Here is a 25,061-nt window from a genome sequence, read left to right as displayed (position 1 = left end):
TCTATTATGTGGACAAAAGGGTTACTAATCTGCTTTTTCCAGGCAGCTCAACAACAAAAGTGGAGCAGAAGGGGGCGGGGACTGCTGTGATTCTGCTTTTGTCAAGGTCCTGAGCAAGAACTGGGAAGCGTATTTTCCATTCAATTTCATTATTTTATTTTAAGGATTTATAAAACGTCCTTCAAATATGTTTCTGGGGGACTTTCAAAAAACATAATAGCATCACAATAGAAATAACAGCAATCCATAAAGCAACAATTAGGACAACTAAACAAACACAGTATAAACCAATTGGGGAAATCCTGAGAAAATAAAAAGGTTGTTGTGTAATATAATATGGAAAGGTTGCCCTGTCTCACATTTATTCATTTTCATTTAATCTAAATGAATAACAAATGAATACCACCCCCTGATTCTATGCTGAGAGTTGCTAATAATGTTTAGAATTGCGTTCTGCCTTGATTATGTACTGCAATAAATTCACAATTTATACCATTATGTAACCCAGTGTTTACAGGAAGTTGGTTTGATGTGCTATGGCAAACTCTTGTCCACGATCTGCCTCACTGACTATTTGCCAGGTAGCAGGTGCTTGATGAGCCCCCTGTTTACTTTTTACAGTCCCAGAAGGACAAGAAAACCAGGAAATCAAGCCCTTCCTGAGTCGTTACACATAGCTAGTAAGCTGAGCTTAATTTGGTTCATGTTTAGGCCAGAGCAAACTAATGTGTTGATTGCTTTTAAAATATACTAACTTAACTTGATTCATACCCATCTTTCAGCTGATTCCCTTTCAATAGCCTTATAACACCCATAAATCCTGCAGCTGAGGGTTTCCCCAACATGCAGATTCAGTGCTAGGAAAAGCTTAGATTCCGCCCTGCGTCCTATAAATTAATGCCACTGACTTATTGGATCAGTAATTGATTTCCAACACTATTCAGGATTATTCTGGGCACTTACAAACATGTTTGTTCTGTTTGTGTATAGTATCTGGTATTCAAGATATATATTGCTTCTGAACATGGAGGTTTGATTATTTGTTAATTGTAGCATATATCACATCTTTCTTCCACGGACCCCAAGGCAATATTTATAAAGCTTCCAGGCAGTCTCCTATTTGGGCACTGACCAATATCCATTTCTGCTTAGGGTTCAACACATCATGAATTTGTCTAATGCTATCTGCTGAACACCTGCTGACTTCTTGCTTGCCACACAGCTTTGTGACTGTACAACTAAACTAGTTCAAGGTTCTTGTCTTAGTTTACAAAATCCTTACCCCCTTGCACCCAGGATATCTTAAACACCACCTTTATATCCAGCCCAATTACTAAGATCGTTGGGGGAGTCTCTGTTGGTTGCCCCCCATGGCTCAGATGCATAGCTCATCATAACTACTAAAAGTGGTATGCAAATGTCTGAAAAAATTAATGAATTGTTCACCTAAGAATACAGTGGTACCTCGGGTTACAGACGCTTCAGGTTACAGACTTCGCTAACCCAGAAATAGTACCTCGGGTTAAGAACTTTGCTTCAGGATGAGAACAGAAATTGTGCGGCGGCAACACAGCGGCAGTGGGAGGCCCCATTAGATAAAGTGGTACCTCAGGTTAAGAACAGTTTCAGGTTAAGAACGGACCTCCAGAACGAATTAAATACCTAACCCCAGGTACCACTATATTTTCAGAATGCAACCGGTTTGGTACCTGACAATGTTGTCATGGACTATTTGGATACACAGGAATGGTGGGAGGAAGCAGCTGGGGAACCACCAAGGGAAGAAGGCTCTGAGCCCAGGAAGTGGTGATGAGACAACGATGAGTGGTCAGAGGGAGAAGGAAGTGTCAGAAGCTGAAGAGGTAGCAGGGCTTAGTGAGCAGACAGTGTTTATGGCAGAGAGAAGTCCAGAAGCAGACGCTAAAGCAGGTGAGTGGGATGAGGGAGGCCAAGAGGCAGAGATGAGTCAGGCTGGGGAAGGTGCAGAGGTGTCTCACCGTCCTGCTGCAACAAGCTCCCCTAGCTCCAGCCTGGTTCCCCAGAGCCAAGAGAGGCATGAAGAGGATGACGGCGAAATTAGCATCATACAGGCGCAGTCTCAGATTGCTTTGGGAAAACCCTGGAGACCCTTCAACCTCCACAACTGCTTCATAAGGGCACCTACCAAAGAAGAGCTGCTGTGCTTATTTGACCTAATACTCCTGTGCAGATCCTCCCCCCCCCAATAAAGAGTTAACTGTACTTACTTTGTTGCTCACCAGGGCAAGATAAGCCAGTCCTGGCCTGACTGCACTGGTACCAATTAGAATTTTTTTAAAGTACCACAATGTGTGTTGGAACAGTGTTTTGAAAAATGGACTGTTGTCCACTTTTAAATTTACAGGATAGCCATGTTAGTCTATTGTAGCAAAAATTAGAGTCTTGTGGCACCTTAAATACTTGTAAATGTAAATGCAATAAACTTTCATGAACTATTTACCAGATGCACAAAGATCCTGAATTGACAAGCATCAATACACAGGAGGGAATTTAGAGGATTATTGTTTTAAGTATTATTGAAGGTTGTTGATTTATAGTGATTTTACTATTTTTGTTGTTGTTCAGAGCAGTTTGGTAAGCAATGTAGTAAGTAAGCAATATAACCAACAAAGAGTTGTGGGGTATGATCCCATCCACGCTTACAGCAAATACAAAAACGGGGCTTATTTCTGAATATATATTTAAAAGGACTTCAGTTATAGACTAGCTGATTTATTCCTGCATTGCAGGGGGTTGGACTAGATGATCCTCAGGGTCCCTTCCAACTCTACAATTCTATGATTCTGTAACAGTCACAATTCTGTACGTGTTTACTCAGAAGTAAATCAATACTAAACGGAATCTACTCCAAAGTAAGCATGTACAGGAATGGAGCAAGGAACACAGTCGGATTTATTTCCAAGTAAATATGCACAGAATTGCAATGATAGCTGCAATCCTATGCACACCTCCCTAGGAATAAATACCATTAAACTCAGTGCCACTTTCTGCCGAGTAAGCTTATTAAAATTTGCAGTGTCATTGTCTTCCGGGCACCAACCCTAGTTAAGTTTATACAGAAGTAGATCCCACTGCATAACGCCAAAGCGTTAATGGATTTTTTTGCCTCTTAGTAAACATAGGAATGTGGTGTGCTTTTAAAAGTATCCCAAGGCTCTTTGTCAAGCATCCCCAACCTGCGGCCCTCCAGATGTTTTGGCCTACAACTCCCATGATCCCTAGCTAACAGGACCAGTGGTCAGGGATGATGGGAATTGTAGTCCAAAACATCTGGAGGACCGAAGGTTGGGGGTTCCTGCTCTTAGTTGATGCTGCAAACTGATTAACAGGGCGACTTGTCTGGAAATAAACGATATAGTAATTTATTACTCACTTAAATGGGGATTTAAGATACCAGAAAACGGTTTGCTTTGATTTATATTAATTCCCTCTTTGCTTTCGTTTTGGCGAAGGGTTTGGATTAACTTTTAACATGCCTCTATAAGCCTATCGCCGACTCATCGCATGTGCCGCCGCTTTCCTTTCTTCCCACGTTTGGGCTTCGTTTCCCCTTCTAAACGAGAGTTTAAAAGTATTGCTGGATGGCAAGAGAGCTGGGATTGGGCGAAAAGCTCCGACTCCGTTTCTTACAGCTCTTACGATTGGAGAATACTTGTAGGCGCGGAGGGGCCCTCGGCTTGGCTTTTTGGTTCGTCGGTTGAGAGGAGCACTAGCTGCGGCGCGAACGGGAGTGTTAGAGCGGTTAGTGTGTTTGGGGTGAGCGGCGGGGAGGCGCGGGATGGCCGAAGTGGGGCAGGAGCGCAGAGAGACACGATGCAAACTGCTTGCTCCGTGGGGCGGGTTCACGGTGCTTTGCTAGGACAGAGAGGAAAGGGCTCCTGTTTGATTTTCATCTTTAAAAGTTAAGTGGGGGTCGTCTAATTCAGATGACTAGGAGGGTAAAGATCCCCACCTGTTATTATTACTATTACAGCGGGTTACAACCATTAAAACGCAATACTCAGAAGCAATGTAAAAGATCTTACAGCCACAGAAATCAGGTGGGTTCCCAAAAATATGCCCAAGCAGGCAAATATACAGGTTTACAGCCAGCAGATTATTTGGGGTGTGGGGTTGGAGGCAACCAGCGTGTTGTGTTGCCTAGCAATTTGGGCTTGGGGAGAGTTGGGTTTAAGTCACTTTTTAGCTAAAAGTATCCCTGGACCAGTCGCTGTCTCTGAGACCACTCAACCTCACAGCTGTTTCAGGGATAGAAAGCGGGGTATGGTGGTAAAACGGTTTCACCAGCCCTAGGTACGTCCCTTGCTAGCATCTGCTCATAACAACTTGCCATAATTTAAGCCACTTTTCCGACAGTCATATTACTTTATTTCTCTCTACCCCGTCCCATGACATCCTTCCTGTTTTGACTATCCCTGCTACCTTTCCCACTACTTTCTATTCCTTGGCCACAAAACCTGGCAAATTCCCAATTCTGTGTGGGTAGGCTGGTAGCAGACATTAGCCCCTGCAGAAAGGTAGGGGCCTTTTGGTTGAAATTCCTAGCTCTGTGTGATAGGATAAATGTACTAAATCATTTATATGTGCACTATCGTGTATGAAGCCTGTTACAAGTGCATAGTTTGCCATATCAGATTGAAAAATGGTTGGCTGCAGCATGGCTTGATTTAGCATGAATTTGGTTCTCAAACCACTTTCTTTGAGCACATGCATCTGTTTGTGAGGAAATAAAAATGGGCCACTAGAGAACTGTTAATACACTTTCTCTGAACCTTTGGCTTTATGCTTCTGTTACCAAAGAGTAAAAAAGGTATATTTGGCACTACTACAGGTGGTAGGAGTGAGCGACATGACTTCCTCTCCAAGAACACCCTCTGCCTCCAAAAGGTAAGTCAAGGAACTGACTGTTTGTGTTCCTCTTCATTTGTATTAAATATTATCAATATCTTTTCTTGAAGACCATCTGCCATTCCACACTTAGAGGTAGAACATTGTATTGTGGCTTGGTACCTACCTACCCCTAAGACAGAGTTGTCCAACCTTTGTCGGTCCAAAGGCCACATTTCTTGTTGGCCAGCCCTTTAGGACTGCATAGGCCAAAGGCTGTGGCATAACCAAGGCTAAAGTGGGTGTGGGTACACCACTCTTGTGTACACACATGCAGACCACACACAACCAATTTTTGTCTTTGTGCTAATTTCCCCCTTTTTCCTTAAATGAGCAACACAAAGGAAAGTATCTGTACAGAGGACAAGGTGAGGAAATTCCCAAGTGCAGGTGGAAATTCAAATACCCAGAAATGCCCATGCGTCTTTCAGGTGTTTCTGCATGTATATGCTGATGCATGAGCAGTGGCGTAGCGTGGGGGGTGCAGGGGGGCCGGCCGCACCGGGCGCAACATCTGGGGGGGGCGTGCTCGCACTCGCAGCTCTCTGCCCCTTCCTGGCTCACTCACTCTATCTCACTGCAGTGCTGGCTGTGCGAATCCGATCCGAGCCGCTGGGTCGCCGCCCACTGTGGAGGGGGTGGGTGCCAGGCGTGCGGTGCGGAGAGAGAGCGAGGGACTATCTGGGGGAGGGACAGTGCAGCGGCCACCCAGCGCAGCGCTGAGCGCGGGAGAGAACCACACCAGACCAGACCAGGCAGCAGCAAGAAGAAGCTGGCAGCGGCAGCAGGTTAGGGGTTAGGGGGCGCAAATGACTTGCTTTGCCCCGGGTGCTGACAACCCACGCTATGCCGCTGTGCATGAGTGTGGTGAAGTGGAAGAGCCAATTTTGGATGTGGAACAATGCCAATGTTGACACCTTTGGATGTTTGGTTGTGCTTAGTCATGTCTTTGTCCAAAAAGGCTTTACAGAAGGTAGGGGAAAGGTACCTTCTTTAGGAGAAATTGAGTTTCTCAAAAATCAAAGATGGATCACTGATGGTTCCTCTCCCAAGGTGCAATAATGCCACTCATTTTTTGTCTAGTGGGAAAGAAAGTTTCAGAATCCTTGAAACTGTTTCATTTTCCCCAAAGGGAGCCTGCCACAGTTTTGAGAAACTGGAGGTGGGATAGATTAAATTCAGGTCTAGATTTTGTGATCTGTGTGAAACCGTTCTGTGTTTTTATGTTATTGCTAACTGCAAGAATTGAGGTTTGGTAGTCTTTATGACTTTGTAATAGAATTGTTCTTGTTATATTCAATCATGGTGTTCAGGTCAGCTGCCGGCCACGGCTCCCCCAAATCTCCTAGTTTCCCATCACCTCACCAGAATGATTGTACTCCTCTTCCTTCAATCAACGAACGTCTGGCCTTTCTCCGCCCTTCCCGGCAACTGCTGGAATACTACCGAAAGAAGATTGCAGACTTTGATGAAGAGCATGAGGAACTGGTCCAAAGGCTGGAGAAATATAAAGCATCACATGATGAGCAGGTATGGGAAAAGCAAAAGATGGGTGAATGGATCAGTTTATCCGGTGTTTGGCAAAGCCAGGTTTGGTATTTTGAATTAGGATTTAGTGTTTGCTGATATGCTTTGTTACTTGGTTTACAAAGAGAGTATTTGCCATCTTGGATTTTCTGGGAAATTCCAAGTGAGGAGTGTTGGTCCATTTTGAAAATACAAAGAGGAGTAAATGTGAATGGAGTGGGGCCTGGCAGTAGCTGCCAGAGTTATCTGTAGCTCTGGGAAGGACCCTTAATACTTAATACTAAGTTAAAGTATTGAGCAGTGAAGTCTTTGTGCTGCTCAGTTTTAAAACTATAAACCTGGGTTTGAGTGTCAAACCCTTAGCCTCATCCTAAATAAAATGAATTCTAATATGGCAACTATTAAACCAGTAGCTTATTTTATTGAAAACTAATATCAATCAAATATAGATGGGATGTAAGGGGTTGTACCTAATGTAGGGTCAGAAAGGCAAAAGGGGGATTTTGCTGGTGTCCCTCCAGTGCCGCTGCCCAGCAGCTTCTGTGACTGAACTGGCAAAGTTGGTGTTGGAGAATCCCAGAATGTTAGTTTTCAATAGTGGACCATCATATCATCCTGGAGTAACTTGGGTTGGGGTACAATAGTGCCTTGTCGCAGTGATCCCACTCCTACTTCCAGGGTCACTACCAGGACTAGCATTGGGAAACTTATGTGGCCTCATAGCAATTGTCCTGCTGGGTTCCACAGTGTTCCGTTCTGTCTTCCATACGATTTAATAGGTATATGAAACAGTTGCGAGTAGTAATCCGGGCATTTGGAGCAAAGGTTATTTCATCAGTGCAGTATTTGTTTCCCAATGAGCAATGAGAAACCCTGTCTCTGCCCTACCTTTGCTGTAACGGCTAGGTGATCAATAACAATATGCTTCCCTTTCCCCCCTGCAGCACAAATTACAATGGGAAATGCGTCAGCGAGAAGAAGAAATCGCAGAGCTGCAGAAGGCTCTGAGTGACATGCAGGTTTTCCTCTTTCAGGAGAGGGAGCATGTCTTGCGCCTTTACGCTGAGAATGACAGGCTGAAAATCAGGTTTGTTGCCTAGGTGGCAAGAGTGAAAAAACAGCCTGCAGAACAGAGGGGAGTGGCATGTTTGTGCCATTTCTTTTTAAAGTTACAGGGATTGAGATACTTGCTGTTCTCTCGCACATGAAGAGATCTACAGGGAAGAATGTGGTGCATGCTACCTATCCTAAAGTAGATGTGCTGCTGTCCCATCTCCTCTGCTGTTGTTCTAGAGGCTCAGAAAAGGGCAAGCAAGATGATAAAGAGGTGGAGCAACTCCCACCCAAGGAAATGTTGCAGCATTTGGCACTTTTTAGTTTAGAGAAAAGGCAAATAGGAGGTGACATGTTAGAAGTTTATAAAGTAATGCATATCATGGAGAAAGTGGATAGAAAAGAGTTTTTCACCCTGGACCCAGCTGTTGTTGTTGTTGTTGTTGTTTAGTCGTTTAGTCGTGTCCGACTCTTCGTGACCCCATGGACCAGAGAACGCCAGGCACCTCTGTCCTCCACTGCCTCCCGCAGTTTGCTCAAACTCATGCTGGTAACCTCGAAAACACTATCCAACCATCTCGTCCTCTGCCGTCCCCTTCTCCTTGTGCCCTCCATCTTTCCCAACATCAGGGTCTTCTCCAGGGAGTCTTCTCTTCTCATGAGGTGGCCAAAGTACTGGAGCCTCAGCTTCACAATCTGTCCTTCCAGTGAGCACTCAGGGTTGATTTCCTTCAGTATGGAGAGGTTTGATCTTCTTGCAGTCCATGGGACTCTCAAGAGTCTCCTCCAGCACCATAATTCAAAAGCATCAATTCTTCGGCGATCAGCCTTCTTTATGGTCCAGCTCTCACTTCCATACATCACTACTGGGAAAACCATAGCTTTAACTATACGAACCTTTGTTGGCAAGGTGATGTCTCTACTTCTCAAGATGCTGTCTAGGCCTGTCATTGCCCTTCTCCCAAGAAGCAGGCGTCTTTTAATTTCGTGGCTGCTGTCACCATCTGCAGTGATCATTGAGCCCAAGAAAGTAAAATCTCTCACTACCTCCATTTCTTCCCCTTCTATTTGCCAGGAGGTGATGGGACCAGTGGCCATGATCTTCGTTTTTTTGATGTTGAGCTTCAGACCATATTTTGCGCTCTCCTCTTTCACCCTCATTAAAAGGTTCTTTAATTCCTCCTCACTTTCTGCCATCAAGGTTGTGTCATCTGCATATCTGAGGTTGTTGATATTTCTTCCGGCAATCTTAATTCCAGCTAGGGATTCATCCAGCCCAGCCTTTCGCATGATGAATTCTGCATATAAGTTAAATAAGCAGGGAGACAAAATACAGCCTTGTCGTACTCCTTTCCCAATTTTGAACCAATCAGTTGTTCCATATCCAGTTCTAACTGTAGCTTCTTGTCCCACATAGAGATTTCTCAGGAGACAGATGAGGTGATCTGGCACTCCCATTTCTTTAAGAACTTGCCATAGTTTGCCGTGGTCGACACAGTCAAAAGCTTTTGCATAGTCAATGAAGCAGAAGTAGATGTCTTTCTGGAACTCTCTAGCTTTCTCCATAATCCAGCGCATGTTTGCAATTTGGTCTCTGGTTCCTCTGCCTCTTCTAAATCCAGCTTGCACTTCTGGGAGTTCTCGGTCCACATACTGCTTGAGCCTTCCTTGTAGAATTTGAAGCATAACCTTGCTAGCGTGTGAAATGAGTGCAATTGTGCGGTAGTTGGAGCATTCTTTGGCACTGCCCTTCTTTGGGATTGGGATGTAGACTGATCTTCTCCAATCCTCTGGCCACTGCTGAGTTTTCCAAACTTGCTGGCATATTGAGTGTAGCACCTTAACAGCATCATCTTTTAAAATTTTAAATAGTTCAGCTGGAATGCCATCACTTCCACTGGCCTTGTTATTTGCAGTGCTTTCTAAGGCCCATTTGACTTCACTTTCCAGGATGTCTGGCTCAAGGTCAGCAACCACACTACCTGGGGTATACGAGACATCCATTTCTTTCTGGTATAATTCCTCTGTGTATTCTTGCCACCTCTTCTTGATGTCTTCTGCTTCTGTTAGGTCCTTTCCACTTTTGTCCTTTATTGTGGAAATCTTTGTACGAAATGTTCCTTTCATATCTCCAATTTTCTTGAACAGATCTCTGGTTCTTCCCATTCTATTGCTTTCCTCTATTTCTTTGCATTGCTCGTTTAAGAAGGTCTTCTTGTCTCTCCTTGCTATTCTTTGGAAATCTGCATTCAATTTCCTGTATCTTTCACCATCTCCCTCGCATTTTGCTTGCCTTCTCTCCCCCGCTATTTGTAAGGCCTCATTGGACAGCCACTTTGCTTTCTTGCATTTCCTTTTCATTGGGATGGTTTTCGTTGCTGCCTCCTGTATAATGTTACGAGCCTCCATCCATAGTTCTTCAGGCATTCTGTCCACCAAATCTAAATCCTTAAACCTGTTCCTCACTTCCACTGTGTATTCATAAGGGATTTGACTTAGATTGTATCTTACCGGCCCAGTGGTTTTTCCTACTTTCTTCAGTTTAAGCTTGAATTTTGCTATAAGAAGCTGATGATCTGAGCCACAGTCAGCTCCAGGTCTTGTTTTTGCTGACTGTATAGAGCTTCTCCATCTTTGGCTGCAGAGAATATAATCAATCTGATTTCGATGCTGCCCATCTGGTGATGTCCATGTGTAGAGTCGTCTCTTGTGTTGTTGGAAAAGCGTGTTTGTGATGACCAGCTTGTTCTCTTGACAGAACTCTATTAGCCTTTGCCCTGCTTCGTTTTGATCTCCAAGGCCAAACTTGCCAGTTGTTCCTTTTATCTCTTGACTCCCTACTTTAGCATTCCAATCCCCTATAATGAGAAGAACATCCTTCTTTGGTGTCACTTCTATAAGGTCTTGTAAGTCTTCATAGAATTGGTCAATTTCAGTTTCTTCAGCACAAGTAGTTGGTGCATAAACTTGGATTACTGTGATGTTAAAAGGTCTGCCTTGGATTCGTATCGAGATCATTCTATCATTTTTGAGATTGCATCCCAGTACAGCTTTCGCCACTCTTTTGTTGACTATGAGGGCCACTCCATTTCTTTTATGGGTTTCTTGCCCACAGTAGTAGATATGATGGTCATCCGAACTGAATTCACCCATTCCCGTCCATTTTAGTTCACTGATGCCCAGGATGTCAATATTTATTCTTGCCATCTCATTTTTGACCACCTCCAACTTACCCAGGTTCATGGTTCTTACATTCCAGGTTCCTATGCAATATTTTTCTTTACAGCATTGGACTTTCCTTTCGCTTCCAGGCATATCCGCAACTGAGCGTCCTTTCGGCTTTGGCCCAGCCGCTTCATCAGCTCTGGATCTACTTGTACTTGCCCTCCGCTCTTCCCCAGTAGCATGTTGGACGCCTTCCGACCTGAGGGGCTCATCTTCCAGCGTCATATCTTTTATATGCCTGTTGTCTTTGTCCATGGAGTTTTCTTGGCAGGGATACTGGAGTGGCTTGCCGGTTCCTCCTCCAGGTGGATCACGTTTGGTCAAAACTCTCCACTATGACCTGTTCATCTTGGGTGCCCTGCTCGGCATAGTTCATAGCTTCTCTGAGTTCTTCAAGCCCCTTCGCCACGGCAAGGCAGTGATCCATGAAGGGGCTGGACCCAGCTATACAGCTGCAAATAAAAAGTTTTAAGCGTGTTGTAAAGTGCAATATACAAATGTGGCACTAGGTGGCGACAGTGCTCAGGTTCTGTTTGCAGGCTTCTCACAGGCAGCTGATTGACCATGGTGAGAACAGAGTGCTTCACTAGATGGGCCAGTGGGCTGTTACACCAGACTGGAAGGGCTTCAGAGACTATTTCTTTCCTTTTTGCTGAACTGCTGTGTTAGGATATGCAGAGCAGTTGGCAATCCGAGTCCTCATTTTGAGCAGGAAGGAGCTGCTATATGCTCCGTCAATTCTTTGTGGAATAGATGCAACATTAGTGAGAAGAGAGAAAGAAATAGGATAGGGGAAATTGGGGGCCTTTCACTACACACTGTCTTTACATAAGATCTTGTTCAGCAGCCAGATTCTACAGGAAAGAGAATTTCTCCAGTGTATGCAGACAGACAGACAGGCAAGCTATCTATTCCCACTTCTTAGATGTTTCCTGGGCTTCCACTAGTTAGCCTTAGGGGTGCACCAACTAGTGCCTTTGGGAACAGAAATAAGTCACTTTCCTTTAAACTGATTTCAGAGAGCTGGAGGATAGAAAGAAGATCCAGCATCTTTTGGCTTTACTGGGAACAGACAGTGGCGAAGTTACCTATTTCTGCAAGGAACCACCTCACAAGGTAAGAGCACCTCTGTTAACCTGCAAGACATTTTTATTTCGGGTTCTTTCTAAACTGTTCTATGTTGCCTCTGTGAGATATAAATTACATTAAAGGCATTGCCTTTGGTGGTTCACAAAGCATATTAAGACAATAAAGTTCAGAGGATGTGACATGTAAAGTAACAATAGTAAACCGTGACAGCAAAACAGTATAAAGAATTGCAGCAATATATAGTGAAATAGCTAGAGTAAATTTATGGAGTGGAAAAAACTACATGCCACGCTACACAATCCTGTGAATGTCTTCTCAGAAGTAAGCGCTGCTGAGTTCAGCCTGCTTCTGGGTAAGTGTGCAAAGGATTGGAGTCTAAATCCCTAAGCAAAAGTAGGCTAACAGAACTATCATTCTTCTAAAATCTGTAACTGTGGAATAGCCTTCACAAAGTAACCCACTGAGCAAAGCCTAATAAATATATTGTGATACTGTAAAAGTTTCCATTGGTCAGAGCCCACTCTGTCAGATATCTAGCTCAACAGATCTGCGGTCTTTCCTTTTTTTGAAATTGCTTATATGCTGTTATTCATTTCTTAATCTTCTGCTTAGCGAAAACTAAGATAAAGCAGTGTTTGCTGTAGTTATTCTGCCTATACCCACTTCAGGTATCTTAAAAATTGAGATTGATAAATAGGGATTAGAATCCTTAATTCCCTTAAGATGCATTTTGCTCATGGGATACTCCCACTGGGGGAGGGGAGGTCATTTTTGACCGTTTCCCCCACATCCCCATGCGCACTGTGAAAATCTGCAGAAGGTTTAGAAATGGGGACTAGGGGCTGAAAACCTGTCAGTAGGAACCCCCACTGTACTGAAGTTCCTCCTAAAAAGGGCAACTCAGGATCCAAGCCATAGTTAATATTGTTGCTATTACAATGGTACCTCAAAACTTGAAAGGCTCCGTTCTCGAATGTTCTGGCTCCCGAATGCCAATAAGCCAGAAGTAAGTGCTCCGGTTTTCGAATGTTCCTTGGAACACTAATGTCTGACGTGCAAAAACCTAGCTGTCGACCAATCAGAAGTCATGCCTCAGAACTTGAATGGTCTTCCGGAACGGATTACGTTCAAGTTCCAAGGTACCACTGTAATAAGTAGTAATTGGTGTGTGTATAGGGAAGTTTTAATGTTTAATATTTTATTCTGTTGTTATACAGTGGTGCCCCGCAAGACGAACGCCTCGCAAGACGAAAAACCCGCTAGACGAAAGGGTTTTTCTGTTTTGGAGGCGCTTCGCAAAACGAATTTCCCTATGGGGTTGCTTCACAAGACGAAAAAATCTTGCGTCCCCCAGCGGTTTTTTTTTTGGTTTTTTTGCCCTTTTCCTAAGCCGCTAAGCCGCTTATCAGCTGTTCCGCTGATAAGCCGCTTAACAGCTGATCGCTGGAAGCCGCTTGACAGCTCTAGCACTAATCCGCTAAGCTGTCAATGGGCTTGCTTCGCAAGACGAAAAAACCGCTAGACGAAGAGAATCGCGGAACGGATTAATTTCGCCTAGCGAGGCACCACTGTATCTGCTCAAAGCCACTCAGAATGGCTGGGGAAATCCAGTCAGTTGGCTGGGGTACTACTACTACTACTATTATTATTATTATTATTTATTGAAAGCTTATGGATTTTATCCCGTACCACTAAATCCAGTGCCTTATATAGTTACAAATTCCAGTGGGTAGTCTTTAAAAAGCAACTATTATCTCTGCAAAAACAGCTACTGAAAGCAGTCTACGCAAATGATTTCAACCAGCTGTCTACCATTATTTGTTCCGGAGGTTTGCTTGTTTTTGATTTCGCCAGCAAGTATACACAGATGAGAAAGACACTTGTAACAAGGGGCTTGGTGTCCAGTTTCCTGATTCTGAGCACATTTACTTGGTTACTTCCTCAAAAGGTTTTAGGAATGCTCAGGCCTAACAAGGACATGCCACTAGTGTGGGGGTTATAATGTCAGAGCAAGAGCTACAACCCTGATCATTTGCATTTAACAGAAAAAGAAACTGACTCTGCAGGGCAGTAATGGTTTGCACATTCCTCCCAGGATGAAAAGACAGCACAATGGGTTGTAGCTCCACCTGTCTTCCAAAAGCAGGAAATGCACTCAACATTGTAGGAAGTAGGTGTGGCTTAGGCCTCCTCAACCCTAGTCAATGTTCTGTGTTTGTCTGAGCAACACCCCTCCACAAAAAAAACCCCTTCTCCTTTCCATCCCCCAACCTTGCAGAGCACATCTGTGGAGCAGAAGGAGAGAAAGGGAAAACTTCCGTTCTGTAAGCAGAAGTCTGTTCTGTGGCCAGATGGATATCATCCCCCTCTACCTAATTCTCTGCCTCTCTGAATTCTGTACATCTGAATGCATTCAGGAAGCTCTGACAGTGTTCACTTCGAAGTTGGCACACACAAGACAAGATTGTAATTGTTTCAGCTGCCGTTCTGTGCTTCGCTTGTGACTTCATGGAGCACTACAGATGGGTGCATACAGACCCAGTCCTGTACATTGCAGGGCTAAGGGAGCAATTCTTAGGACCCAGAAACATTCCTGGTAATAGGGGGCAAGCTGACTCCTAATTCTGAAGCCCAACTCCAGCAGTGACACACCACCCATTTCGTGCTGTTGGGTGGCAGAACTAGATGAGACCTGTACACACAACATGGGTAGAAGTGCCTTTCTAGGAACTGGGCTGCTAGAGTAACATAGCTCTAGGGAGAACCAAGCCACAAGTTCATGTTGCATTCTGGGATTCAGTCATGTGCCTATTTTACTTTAAAATTCCTTTCCCTCTAAGGCTTTTTGCATTGTATTGTTACTGAAACCTATCTCAAAAGCGGAGCAGAAAATAAAGTCTTTTTGTCCTTGCAGGCCACTATACCTCAAAAACTAATCAAGGGCAGGGATTCACATGATCAAAGTGGCAAGCATCCTTCAAAAGCAGGTAACTGAGAAGCTAAAAATTATCTCTTATCAAAGAAGACATCTGAAGAGCAAGGATACTGTGGGCGTGGGGGGCATCTAAATAAAGGAGTGACATAGCTTTTCTTTACCAATTCAACTTTTATTTCTGCTCTAGGTATAAAACACTGTGCCACAAAACCAGCAGAAAAGGGAGAAAAACCAGAAAATGAGGATAGATACAAGAAAGATGAGCAAACACTCTTATTACAGGTAAGTGGCTTTGTGCAGCCTGGGTGGACTTCTGTTGCTTTTAGATCTCAAAAACCAAATAGTTCTTTCTCCGTGAAAAAATAACTTTGCCAATGATGGGCATGATTTTATGCACGTTGCCATCCATTGAAATCAGGGGAGCAAGTATTTAGGTCTGTGATAATCCCCTGTACCAGGGGCCAGCAACCTTTTTCAGTCGTGGGCCGGTCCACCATCCCTCAGACCATGTGGTGGGCCGGACTATATTTTGGAAAAAAAAATGAACATATTCCTATGCCCCACAAATAACCCAGAGATGCATTTTAAATAAAAGGGCACATTCTACTCATGTAAAAACACCAGGCAGGCCCCACAAATAACCCAGAGATGCATTTTAAATAAAAGGACACATTCTACTAATGTAAAAACACACTGATTCCCGGACTGACCGTGGGCCAGATTTAGAAGGCGATTGGGCCGGATCCGGCCCCCGGGCCTCAGGTTCCCTACCCCTGCCCTGTACGATGGGCCATCCTCAGGGAGACAGAGACACCTTTGGGAGGTGAGAAGAACAGCTCTGAACATTTCCTGTGACCCTCCCCCAACTCTAGTGTACTTACTGCAAAAAAAGTGCTAAGCCAACTCAGGTGGGCTTTTAGCCCTTCCTGTTCCTTTTGCGAAGTGGTCCTCCCAGACAAAGCTTTGCTCCAAAGTCCTGTCCTGACAGCACCACCGGGAAGAGAGGAGAGGAAACATTCCTTCCATTAACTTTCTTCCGTTAACTTATCTTAGAACGCTAGCCAACAAGAAGTATATCATTGCTTAATTTTATTCATTAAATTTGTATCCCAACCTTCCTCCCGTAGGAGCCTAGGGCAACAATCATCATACTGTTAAAACAGCACAATTTAAAACAAATTATTAAAACATACTTAAAGCCATTCTAGAACATTAACCTTCCAGTGAGTTAATGCAAAAGTACATTCGTGTTCATGTTTTTGTTCCTGTTGTCAGTCAGTAAGGCATTCCTGTGGTATTTGTTTTCAGGTATGTACTCTCAGGCATCTTAAAACAATACCGTAAATTTATTTGAGACCCTATTCTTTCTCTTTGCATATGATCTCATCACACTCAATTAAACTTTGATTTTTGCTTTAAATGCTCAGAGCCAACATTAAAAAAAGAGAGGCCACAATATTAAGAGAAGAGTTGTCTGTTTTGCATTGGACTTCAAAAAATTTAAATCTTTACTTGGGGTGGCTGATTGTGACACCCCCACCCCCACACTTGTAAACCAGTGTAGCTGATCTATTAGCAACTCATTCATATGATGATGAATCAAGTGCATTTGAGGAAAAGGGAGGGAAATGGGGTAAATGGCTCCAGATCACTGGCTTGTCATATGACAATTGCAGTAATCATGGTCAGTGAATAGCATGATCATTGAATTAGTAAAGGAACTTAAAAACAGAGTTCATTGATTTGGGTACTTAGCTGCCTTATTTCTGTTTCATTGTAGTGCTTGACTGCCCCAATCTATCATACGATTTCTTAGCTTTCCAATTGGTTTTCAGTATTGTTTTTATATTCCAAGACTGACAGTTTAGGTAGGTATGAAGCTTTTGATTGTGCAAAACCTAGAGTTTCAGAGTTATTTTTATAGCTGAATAAGGCTGCTTAAAGTTGCCTGTTAAAAAGCAAGAACAAAAACCAAATCCAACATCAAATGCTGCTCTTTTTTGGTCTTTTAAAAATGCAATTGCAAGAACCTGACTGGGATTACTTTGCAAATGCATATTTTTTTTTTACCAAATGACTTCCATAATGGTCTCACAACAGGAACAAAAAAATAATATCCATGCTAGCTCTTTCTAAGGTCCTTCTAGTTTAGTATCAAGTCTTCTATTGTGACAAAGAAAGAAATGATGAGAAAGTTCATAAGGAGGGTATTTTTCTGCTATTCTCCAGCATCCAGAGGGACAGGTTTCTAAGAAGCTGGAAATCACACTTCTGAACATTACGGCTCCCAGTTATTCTTTGTGTACAGAACAATGTTAGCTGTTCTGCCAGAGGAAAACATAACAGAAAATTCTACCCCCTTTTCTGTACTTGTTTAGGTTGAAGCTCTTCAAGCTCAGCTAGAGGAACAGGCCAAGCTGTCCAAGGAACAAACTGAAGCATTGCTGGAGGACAGACGAATCCGTATAGAAGAGTCTCTGGTCCAGCATCAGAGGGACCAGGAGAAGATCAAGGAGCTTACTCAGAAGTAAGTGCAAGAAGAAAGTGTCTTTGCTTTCAGTCTGAATACAAATCATTTTATTTATGTTATTTTACATACATTTCTATCCCACCTTTTTTCATTGTGGAACCAGTGGTGATGTACGTGTGGTTCTTAGGCAGTCGCCCACCTAGGTTCTGACCAGACCCAGACCTACGTAACTTCCGCAAGGTGGTCACCTCTTGTGCCTTCATAGCATATCAAGGGGACCAATAAAAACAAACCCTATTGTGATGGGCAGAAGTGCTGGTCAACTGTATAAAGACAGTGCATGGACCTTCTATTGGCGTTGATTTGATACTGTGTGAAGTCACAGGGTACTTTGTGTCTCTCGTAGCAGGTATAAAGTGGCAAGCATAACATACAGTAGAAACCAGTTATACATTTGCACTGTTCTACTCCTTAGATATGAACTTGGACTCATTATATGCATGCATACAGGTAGCTCTTGTCAGTAGAGCATCATATTTTTAATATGATGGTCCAGGGTTTGGGTCCCTACTCAGGTATGGGAGAGAAGCATGGCTCTGGGTGCTGGCTTTAATTTGAGGGAGGGTTCACAGCTATGTTGTAAGGCACATCCTTTGCATACGTATAAGGTCCCAAGTTAGATAACCGGATCTCCAACCAAAGGATCTTGTGTATGGTAAGTCAGGTGAGCTGCTGACAGTCAGAATAGACAATATTGAACTAGATGAACAAATGACTCCAATGTAAGCCATGGACCAAAGATTCTAATATAAGACAGCCTCCTTATGTTGAGGTCCCTCACAGTGGTTTCATGTGGGTCCAAAGCCAGGGACAGCTGCCTGTTGACAAAGTGAATCACACTGTCAAGCCATTGATTCCCACCCCGATTTGTAACTGGGATAATTGAAGAACAGGGGAAGAAACTGATGACCGGTTGCCATTCCTCTCTCCAGTTACCACAAAGTTCAGAACTTGCTGCACGAGAGCACCAGAGATTTTCTCCAGATGAAGTTTGACGCACGGGCAAATGAGAAATCCTGGATGGCAGAGAAGGACATGCTGCTGAGGAAGCTGGACAAAAGAAAAGGTTCACCCAAGTGGAGCAGGATCCGGCGGGACAGCGGCCGAGGTCGGGAGGACATCAAGAGAAGGCAGGATGGTGGCCGAGTTTCAGAGGACATCAATAGAAGCCAAGACAGCGGCCGGCGAGACAGTGGCCAATGTTCAGGAGACATCAGGAGAAGGCAGGACAGTGGCCAGCAAGGCATCAGCCCTGGGCGGTGGGACAGCAGCCCAGAGCAGTGGGACAGCAGCCCGGAACAGTGGGAAAGCAGCCCAGAGCGGTGGGACAGCAGCCCGTACCGGTATTCTATTGGCAGAGTTTCTCCTGGCAGGAGGAAAATGCAAGACAGAGGTGCCAAGCACGTTTCACGAGCAGAGCATGAATGCCGTAAACGATACTGTGCAGAGATTAAGGTAACAGGGACTGCTATAACCTAACTGTGATTTCTGAGGGCTCAAGCATATAATACCATGAGATGTCAACATCTCCTTGTGCCATGGCACATTGAGATGTAGCCCTATGCTGTCCTGACAGTCATGTCTTCTTTATTTTAATCCCCCGGTATCAAGAGTAGCTTTTTCCTCACCACAAGAGGATATCATGCTCAAGGCCTGATTGTGAACTTCCCAGAGGCATCTGGTTGGCCACTAAGAGAACAGAAAGATGGATTAGATTAGCCTTTGTTCTGATCTAGTGGGGCTGTTCACTTGGTGATGTAAAGGTTTGTACAGTGGTACCTTGGGTTACATACGCTTCAGGTTACATACACTTCAGGTTACAGACTCCACTAACCCAGAAATAGTGCTTCAGGTTAAGAAACAACGTATTTCCTCATACAAACTTGCCCAGGTTTTGAGACCTTCAGGGGAGGCCCTTCTCTTGATCATGCCACCCCCACAGATATGCTTGGTAAGGATGCAGGAAAGGGCCTTCTTGGTGGCTGCTCCCATATTTAGGAACTCCCTCCCTAAAGAAGCTAGACTGGCTCTCTCCTTGCTGTCTTTCCACCAGCAGGTGAAGACTTTCTTGTCCCAAGGCTTTTGGGAACTGATTGCTTTGTAATTATTGGTATGTTTTTATATTTTTTATATATGTATCTAGTTTTAATTCTATCAATTTTTTAAAAATATTATGTTAGCGGTTCTTATTTTTATCTGAAAGCTGCCTTCCCATCAGGGAAAAGGCAGAGTATAAATAAATATACAATAATAATAATAATAATAATAATAATAATAATAATAATTCCTGACAGGTTGAGAGTGCCTCTTTCCTTCTTTATCATTAGTAGTTCTGTAATTCATTTATGGCATATCACTTATTGCTGTTGTTGAAAGACTGAAAAAAACATACACACAACACTGAACATAGTTCAGTTTGGTGCCCATTGTTCATTTGCTGCCCGTGCAAAGTTGACTTGTTGAATTCTAAAGTGTAGTGTTTCCCAACCTTGTGCCTCCAGCTGTTTTTGGACTACAATTCCCATCATCCCTTGCCACTGGTCTTGCTAGTCAGGGATGATGGGAGTTGTAGTTCAAAAACAGCTGGAGGCACAAGGTTGGGAAACACTGCGCATGTGAGCTAAAGTACTATTAGTGTCTCAAACCAGCTTAACTTTAAAACAAGCACAGGGTGGTCCTGCTAATGCCCTTCTTTGTCATAATAGAAGCCACTAATTATTCAGGGTGATCTAGTTGCCTTCATAGTGCTGTTTAGGAAGGAAGCAGTCCTGCATAAGGCCTCTCTCTGCTTTATATCATTTTATAAGCCAAGGTTTATATATATATATATAATCTCAATCACAGAGGCTACAGGAGCGATTAACACAGGAACAGCGGCTATCAAACATGTTCCGAGAGCAGTGCGTTTCCCTGGAAGAGCAGCTGGCTAAGATTCGAGAGGAAGGAGATGTAGGACGAGAGATCTTCAAGGTAATGCCTTTCCCTGCTGCTGTCAGGCTTAGCAACCACTTTGGCATGCTGTGATAGTCTCCTCCATCCTCTTTACTACAAGGGTTATTCACGGGATCTGTAATCTGTTTGCTTTCAAAAGGAACGCTCAGAAAAGATGGGGAAGCGCCTGCAGCTGATGACCCAGCGCTATGAGGCCTTGGAGAAACGGCGTTGCATGGAGGTGGAAGGCTTTAAGACGGACATCAAACAACTTCGGCAAAGTCTGAAGGAGGTAGAGCGACTGCTTTTCAAGGTAAGTGTTGTTATGACCAGGAGAAGGACAGAACTGAGATCCACTAGGGTGGAACCTAGGCACATATAAAAAACGCTGTGAAAATCTTTTTTTAAAAAATGTTTTGAAAAAATATATTGAATTTGCCATAGCTCGCTATTGCCATTTAGAGTCACATTTGTATAATGCACTTTACAACACTCTTAAAATGTTTTGTTTGCAGTTGTGTAGTTGAGTCCTAGGTAGAATTAATTTTGAATGTTCAAACAGAGAATTCCTCTGGTGCAATATTCAATTCTGTTACAAGGAAGAAAAATTAACAAACACTAGCCCACAACTAGAAATCCTGCTAGCTGTGAATGGAGATGTTCAAATATGATCTGGTATCCCTTTTGCTATAATTTTGACTGGCCTTTTAATGAGTTTATGGGACAGGGATTATTGGTTTGCTTTTGTTCTATTATGCATTTTGTGTTCTCATTTTTATTTTTATGTTGTGAACCATCCAGTTTTTAAAAACAGATAGAAAAATGGGGTGAGGGGAAGGCTTGGATAGCCACAAACCTTTTGGCAACTCAACAGGGAGACCCACAAAAGCAGTCAAGAAAGCATTTTTTTAACCCTATAAGTTTTTTGAAAATGACGAATTGCAGGAAGGGACAGCAGTAGCCAACAGACCCCAGGATAGCCAAACCACAATCTAGAGCAGGCTTCCTCAAACTCAGCCCTACAGCTCCCATGAGCCCTAGCTAGCCGGACCAGTGGTCCGGGATGATGGGAATTGTAGTCTCAAAACATCTGGAATTTGAGGAAGCCTGATCTAGAGGATACCAGGTTGACTTAACCCTACAATAGTCTAACCTGGAGATAACAAGAACAGAAATTACCACGGTGAGATCCAGCTTTTTTCGGGAAGCGTTGTAGTTGCCATACTAGCTGAAGCTGGAAAAATGGTTCTCCGACTCAGTGTTGCTACTATTTTTTAAAGGACTCTTCTTCCTTTGAGGACACAAAGAGTGCTAGACTAAGGTGGAAGATGCTTGTGTGGGACTATACAGGCATTTGATCCTGTCCATTATCTTCTTCATTTAGGGTGCCAATGCACCTTTTGAAAAATAATGGTCAAGTGGACTGAACCTTTATATATCCATCTGTTTTTGTTTCCCTCTCTAGGTGACGGCAACTGCGGGGCCAGAGCAAGACCTTGCAATTCTGCAGGAAGTTCGCCAGGGGAATAGGAGAACTAAAAAAATTCAAGGGGAATTGAAAAATTTAAAGTCAAAGATCTATGGGCTAGAAAATGAGCTCAGAGCCTGCTAATAAGAGACACGCCGGCCAACACCAGTGGCATATAGATAAAGGCCATTGTTGCAACAGCTTTCTCGTATCTTTATTTTGTGACACCACGTGGAGCTTACTGTGGCTCTAGGATGTAACTTTATACTCCAGGACTTAAGGAATCCATTAAACCTAATGTGAGGTTTGGAAGGAAACTCTCTTACTTTATTTTTATTTTTATTTTTTTACATAGGTTTAGAATTGGCTTCCTGCTTTTTCTCAATATCAGTTTATGCACAGATTGAGCTGGAGTCATTGGCTAACTTTTATGTTGCTCTTGCAGCTTGCAGGAATGTTTTCATCTGTTCTAAGATTGATGCCATATTCAGGCATCTGCAGAAACCAGCTCAAGTAGATCTCATACTATGTGTGTCAGTGGTTATTAAAAAGAGGGAAGCGACTTCCCTATGTCCCTCAGGAATTACTCTGTAACGGGTGGATGACAGTCTTTATGAAGAGAAGCCCTTGGTTAAATCCACACTTTTGAGCAGTATTCAGCTAAACAGTTGCGCAAGCAGAACACCTTTTACTCACACAGCGGAACTCCACACACTTCCCGCATATGTGCGTGCCCTGCACAATCTGCAAATCTGCTGTGTTGTGTTGCAGGGCAGGAAGATGATTAGAAACCCCAAAGAATTTGCTTCCAAAGAAATGCAACTCGAGTCGGGTTGTATAATGCTGCTTCAGTCGTGGGAATCGCTTAGGTTTTCTTACAGAATTTCTTCTGCTGCAAGATAAACATTTGAAGTGTTATTAGGCAGCATCATTTGTCCCCTGCTATAGCATTAAACTTGACACTAATTTAACATTTCTCTTGGTATTTGTCACCAAGGCTTCCATTTCCTACCACCCTGAAAGCCGAAATGCAAGTCTTAATGCAGGCAGTTGCTTGCCTTTGACCAATATGTCACACTTGGTTTCCATACTTTTTCCTAGAGGGAAGTGCTTTCCATGCAGGAAATATATAACCTTTCAAGTGATCCTATCAGATGTCTTATTCCTTTTGAGGTTTCTGGTCTCCATTCTCTTGTGGCTTTGTGTGGGTACTCAAAACAGCCATATCACATTGCTGCTAATGTGTAAATGCTAACATGCACCTCCAGACAGAATTCACAACAAAAATCACTGCAGCTGGAAAGTCTGTTTGCGCCTCGTTGCTTTCTTTAAAGAAAGCCAGCAGTTATAGTAAGCAAGAAGCTGAGAATGCAAAACAGCAGGCAGGCAGATGGATTTTGTTTTTCCCCCTTAGAAATCTGACACGGTAAGCAAGAGTAATGTAGATGAGACTGTTTGCACTGCAAATATTAAATGTGATGTGTTAGGTGCTCTATGCCTGCACCAGTAACATAATAATATCAAAGTGATATTCTCATCTGGCTTGAACTGGCTTGTAATGATTTGGACATGCTTACACACAACAACACGTTGAGGATCTCTGAAGAGCAAAATGCTGTACAGTAATTGAACATGCCTTAGCCGTGTCTCTTTGTATTTTGTACCTTCTATGCTATACTTGTCGATTTCTTCAAATTTTATAATAAAATTGGAGTTGAAACACTTCTAATTAGATTAATTAAAAACACAGTTGTGTTATTCCTTACAGGAATATTGGGGGGCAATCCAGTCAGATGGGTGAGGTAGAGAACCTGTGGCCCTCCAGATGTTGGACTCCAGGTCCTATCAGTCTCGACCAGCATGGCCAATGGTAAGAGATTATGGAAGTTGTAGTCCAGCAACATCTGGAGGGCTACAGGTTCTCATGTCTAAATTAAGTTCTGTGATCCTTCTCAAGTGCCTAGCTATCAAACCTGTAGGTTGCAATGCAAAGTCAATAAAAGATTGCACTAGCTAGTGTTGCCCAATTTCCTCCAAAAGGTGGAGCCTATTCCCAGCTTTCCTTTTCCCCCCGATTGCAGATCTTCCGAATCCGCTTGCTTAAAAGATGATACCAAGAATGCTTGTATATGATGAGATGAAGTCCTGAAATGCATTTGTACTTATGGTGGAAATGGAGATGAGGAAATGGGAGGAACAGGGCAGCTACCATGAAAAGAAAAGGCTAAGACTTCAAACATAAATTGGCTCATGCTCTGAACATATGTTGAGCCAATAGCACAAGTGGATGTCCATAGACAGCTGCCCCTAGGTGATTGGGATATGGCCATGTGCATCTAACTCTTAGCCATAAAGACATGTGTGCAGAACTGAGGGCCAAAGATATTAATTTCTATAATGCTGGAGTATGGTAATATGTGAGTTTGACATTGGAACTTCACCATATGCATGGGAAGATCACCATATCAGATCATGCTGGCATAGCATTACACAGCTTTTACGTCTTCAGTTGTTTCCTTCCCACTTTCCAACATACATTTTAAAGATGCAATTAGAGAAAAGTACTATAACTAGTGCTACAGGAAGCTGCCTTATTCAGAGCCAGACTTTCCATTCAGCGCAGTATTGGCTTCTCTTCCAGGGAGCAGAAGCTCCAGTGTCTCAAGGCTTGTTCACTGGAGATGCAAAGACTAAACCTGGAGCTTCTGCAGTCTCCCATTTTGCTATGAACCCTTGCCTACCCTCTTTCCATAAAGTTAATCTGAACATAATTCCAGCCAATCCTTTATTTTTTTAACACACACACACACATATCCTGTTTTACATCTGCCCAGAGTGGCTGGGGCAACCTGGGCAGATCGGTGGGATATTATTATTGTTTTTATTATTATTCAGGCCACTCTTCTGAGTCTTTTATGATACTCTGCGTCAGGGTTAAAATTAGCCCCAGAGCAAGGGGCAAAGTTTTTGAGTACATATAACCATTCTCACTAGATCACTTCTGAATTTTATAGATTCACACACACACACATAATGTTTAGTATTACTATATTTCTGTGTTTTTTAGTTGTGCTAATGCGTATTTTCATGAATGTTATTGATATAAAATGTTATAATGGTCTGTTGACGGCAAATAAGGATTCGTGTTTTGTTGTAACATAAAAAAGCACTAGGGGGCGCAGTCCCTCTGTTGTATTAAGCTTAGCAAAGGAACTGCTCTTTTTCTGCTTATTTATCCTATTATCGAATATAACATGTGTATGCACAGTGTGATTTCATTTGAAACTATTTTTAAACGTGTGTGTCTCTTTAGGTTCCTTGCAAGGCTTTCTCCAAGTCTTCCTGGAGCTTTTGAGAAACAGATTTAATTCCTTTTG

General features: G+C 43.2%; 1 protein-coding gene across 3 annotated transcripts; it reads left to right on the top strand.

The window, feature by feature from the left end:
- The first annotated feature begins 1,681 nt into the window (after positions 1 to 1,681).
- CCDC77 (coiled-coil domain containing 77) lies at positions 1,682 to 23,407 on the top strand. Of its 3 annotated transcripts, none has more exons than XM_083700305.1 (12): positions 1,682 to 3,780; positions 4,871 to 4,926; positions 6,240 to 6,456; positions 7,398 to 7,540; positions 11,751 to 11,847; positions 14,735 to 14,807; positions 14,943 to 15,037; positions 17,134 to 17,282; positions 18,218 to 18,740; positions 20,130 to 20,255; positions 20,377 to 20,529; positions 21,682 to 23,407. In XM_083700305.1, the coding sequence occupies exons 1-12, from the start codon at positions 3,544 to 3,546 to the stop codon at positions 21,826 to 21,828; spliced, it is 2,016 nt and encodes a 671-aa protein (XP_083556431.1). In that variant the 5' UTR covers positions 1,682 to 3,543; the 3' UTR covers positions 21,829 to 23,407. The 3 variants fall into 3 exon arrangements, with proteins under 3 accessions (XP_083556431.1, XP_083556432.1, XP_083556433.1); XM_083700306.1 differs by having other exon boundaries at positions 3,775 to 4,079; XM_083700307.1 differs by lacking the exon at positions 1,682 to 3,780 and adding an exon at positions 3,790 to 3,941.
- Positions 23,408 to 25,061: the final 1,654 nt, after the last annotated feature.

The sequence above is a fragment of the Podarcis gaigeae genome (genome assembly GCF_964106915.1).
Source record: "Podarcis gaigeae genome assembly, chromosome: 10".
Classification (NCBI taxonomy): domain Eukaryota; kingdom Metazoa; phylum Chordata; class Lepidosauria; order Squamata; family Lacertidae; genus Podarcis; species Podarcis gaigeae.
Note: the sequence above shows the minus strand (reverse complement) of the source record. Positions and strands in the feature narration are given on the sequence as shown.

Coding starts and splice junctions, on each gene's coding strand:
- CCDC77 (XM_083700305.1), top strand. CDS start 3,544: ATGTGCCGCCGCTTTCCTTTCTTCCCACGTTTGGGCTTCGTTTCCCCT. Junction 7,541..11,750: donor AATGACAGGCTGAAAATCAG/GTTTGTTGCCTA, acceptor AACTGATTTCAG/AGAGCTGGAGGATAGAAAGA. Junction 14,808..14,942: donor CAAGCATCCTTCAAAAGCAG/GTAACTGAGAAG, acceptor TTTCTGCTCTAG/GTATAAAACACTGTGCCACA.